We start from the raw sequence: 3110 nt of genomic DNA on the forward strand, positions 1-3110 counted from the left end.
TGATGTAAAACATCGTTTGTAAGCGATGTGAAATATGTGTTAGCACCAGCCAAAAGTTCTTTGAAATTAGCTTTTAGCTCCCCAAAAATGGTACATTTTGAGGCTCTACTTTCACACTGCTTATTTTGATTTTACGCAACTAAAAAACTTTATCCACTTAGATGTTTTCCCATTCTCTTACACATTTTCATTACACTGAAAGTTCTAAATAGCTAACCCAAATCATGTAATTTTAAATTAAGAACTTCAAGAAAATGAATCGCAAGAAATCTCATATAATTAATAAATTTATCAAGTAACTTTCTAACTTATGTAATTGGGAAGAGAAAATTTGAACAAAATAAAAACACGCCTAAGATTATTCATAAACAGGTAAAATTAGAAATAAATGTTTAGTCTTAGTCGTCATATAATTATTATACATGACCATTTCATATATAATTATTTGTACTGTTTTTCTATATATATATATATATATATATAGGAATGATTACTATGCCCACATTCCATACATAACTCGCGTCATTGAGGGCTGGCGTAAGCAGGATACAGTCTTTTCTCAACATAAGAATGATGGTATGCTTTGTTTTTTTGTTAAGAGATTAAATTGCAACACGTTCTGATAAGAGGGGGTTCGCACGTGTGGTCGTCTAATTCTACATCAATTGGACTGGAAAAGGATCTTTCGTCGAAAGCAATCTCTTCAACAAATGTCTCAACAAATTCGCATGACACACGTGGTTCAGTGCTGTCGAGAATCCAAGTAGAAAGTCGCTCACATTGTTCTGCCTACTATTCCATGCACTATGACACAACTTTTGAGGTGCTCCTCACCACTATAAATTACTTACCATTGTCATTGCCTTTGCTCCAAACTAAACCAATTTTCTTTGTCTGTTTTACAAAGAATACAAAAACAAACCTACTCTAGTCTATTGTTCACATTACATGATGAGTTCATTTAGCCAAAATAACAATATTTTAGTTTTGTTGCTTGTTTTCACTTTCTGGACATGCCATGCAGTGTCTCGCAGGTTGCCTGACGCCTTCTCATCCGAGAGACATGAGAAGTGGATGGCACAGTATGGTAAGGTGTACGAGGATGCTGCCGAGAAGGAAAAACGGTTCCAAATATTCAAGAACAATTTGCAGTTCATTGAGTCCTTCAATGCTGCTGGGGACAAACCTTTCAACCTAAGCATTAACCGATTTGCCGACCTCCATAACGAAGAGTTTAAGGCTTTACTAATTAATGGTCAGAAGAAGGAACATAGCGTACGGACAGAAACAGAAACATCATCGTTTAGGTATGACAGTGTCACTGAGATTCCTGCTACCGTGGACTGGAGGAAAAAAGGTGCTGTTACTCCGATCAAGGACCAAGGCACATGTCGTAAGATTCTGTTCTCTACGTTCATCATTTCAATTATATTCCATTGGTGCTCCATTGAAAAATTTCTAATATAAATCAACTTGGTTTTGTTTGTGAAAACAGGAAGTTGTTGGGCATTTTCAACTGTGGCCACAATCGAGGGTCTCCATCATATATCTAAAGGTGAATTGGTGTCCCTATCAGAGCAAGAACTGGTAGATTGTGTGAGAGGTGACAGCGAGGGATGCATTGGTGGTTATGTGGAAGATGCCTTTGAGTTTCTTGCTAAGAAAGGAGGAATAGCAAGTGAAACAAACTACCCCTACAAAGGGGTTAACAAGAGTTGTAAGGTTAAGAAGGAAAGTCATGGTGTGGCTAAGATCAAAGGGTACGAGAAAGTTCCTGCTAACAGTGAAAAGGCACTCATGAAAGCTGTGGCACATCAACCAGTGTCAGCTTATGTGGAAGCTGGAGGATCAGCTTTCCAGTTTTATTCAAGTGGGATTTTTACAGGAAAGTGTGGAACTGAAACTGATCATTCTGTTACAGTGGTTGGTTATGGAAAAGGTGGTGATGGTAGTAAGTATTGGCTAGTAAAGAATTCATGGGGAACTGAATGGGGTGAGAAAGGGTACATGAGGATGAAAAGAGATACACGTGCCAAGGAAGGTTTATGCGGAATTGCTACCGGTGCCTTTTATCCAACTGTTTGAGTCCTGCTATTAATATATATTAATCGTAAAGAGCTTAATTATAAACTCGTTCAATCTCTAATCACCATTTTATTTTCTGGCCAGTATAAGTACCTTCTACTGTTCCTAATGAGATGTTTTTCTATAATCTTATCATGTATGTGTAAACGCTTAATTTCCACCATATAATGAATACAACTACATATTTTGTGTTATTGTTGTTTAGTATATTTTGCAGTTATTTTTTTTTTTATTATTGTAAGTTTAATCGATACATGTATATGTTGTTTCTTTTATCAAGATTTCAATTTTGATAACAATAATGAAAAGGTTCAGCCAAAAGAATTAGTTTCATCATAATATATATACGTTCAGTACTCAAACAAGAATTATATATCTCGGAGAATAATATTTGTGGTTGAAATAAAAATACTTTGTCAATTGGGGTCCATCTTAGTCTTCTTTAATTAAAAATACATATGAAAGCATGTAACAAATGAGATTATTCTATTAAACTTTAGATCCTGTCATTGTTCAATTTGGAATTTCAGGCATGAACGTAATGATGCAACTAATGGCACTACTCGGTTATTTTTTCAAATAGACACCGGTTCTATAACCGGTGTATATGCACACGAGGTAAAAAAAATGGATTTTTTAACTCGGTCCTGAACCGAATTAAAAGATTTCAGATTCTGACTCGGTTCAAAGACAACCGAGGCAGTAGAGTCTTATTTTCAACGAGATCAGAACGAGATCAGAGTTTTTTTATGTTTGTTTATTTGGTTAAACTTTTTTCTCTTTTCTGGTTAAACTTCTTTCTCTTTTCTGCAATTCTTTTCATTCATGTCTTTGCACAAAATTACTTTGACAATCAAAGAAGAAGGGGAATAGAAAGCACAAAATTACTTTGAGAATCAAAGAAGAAGGGGAATAGGAAGCAGAGAGAACAGACGGGAGATAGAGATCGAAACCAAAAACAAAAAATAATGCATTTCGCCATCTACCTGCAAAGAAAGAGAACCAAAAACCAAAAATCAAAAACC

At 35.4% G+C, this 3110-nt stretch overlaps 1 protein-coding gene across 1 annotated transcript; it reads left to right on the forward strand.

Moving 5' to 3' along the window:
- The first annotated feature begins 902 nt into the window (after window positions 1-902).
- Window positions 903-2257, forward strand: LOC124822397 (senescence-specific cysteine protease SAG39-like). The gene is made up of 2 exons (XM_047294394.2): window positions 903-1393; window positions 1496-2257. Exons 1-2 carry the CDS (start codon window positions 949-951, stop codon window positions 2083-2085), a joined length of 1035 nt encoding a protein of 344 aa, XP_047150350.2. The 5' UTR covers window positions 903-948; the 3' UTR covers window positions 2086-2257.
- Window positions 2258-3110: the final 853 nt, after the last annotated feature.

The sequence above is a fragment of the Vigna umbellata genome, chromosome 6 (genome assembly GCF_029865625.1).
Source record: "Vigna umbellata cultivar VRB3 chromosome 6, Vumbellata_1.0, whole genome shotgun sequence".
Taxonomy (NCBI): Eukaryota; Viridiplantae; Streptophyta; class Magnoliopsida; order Fabales; family Fabaceae; genus Vigna; species Vigna umbellata.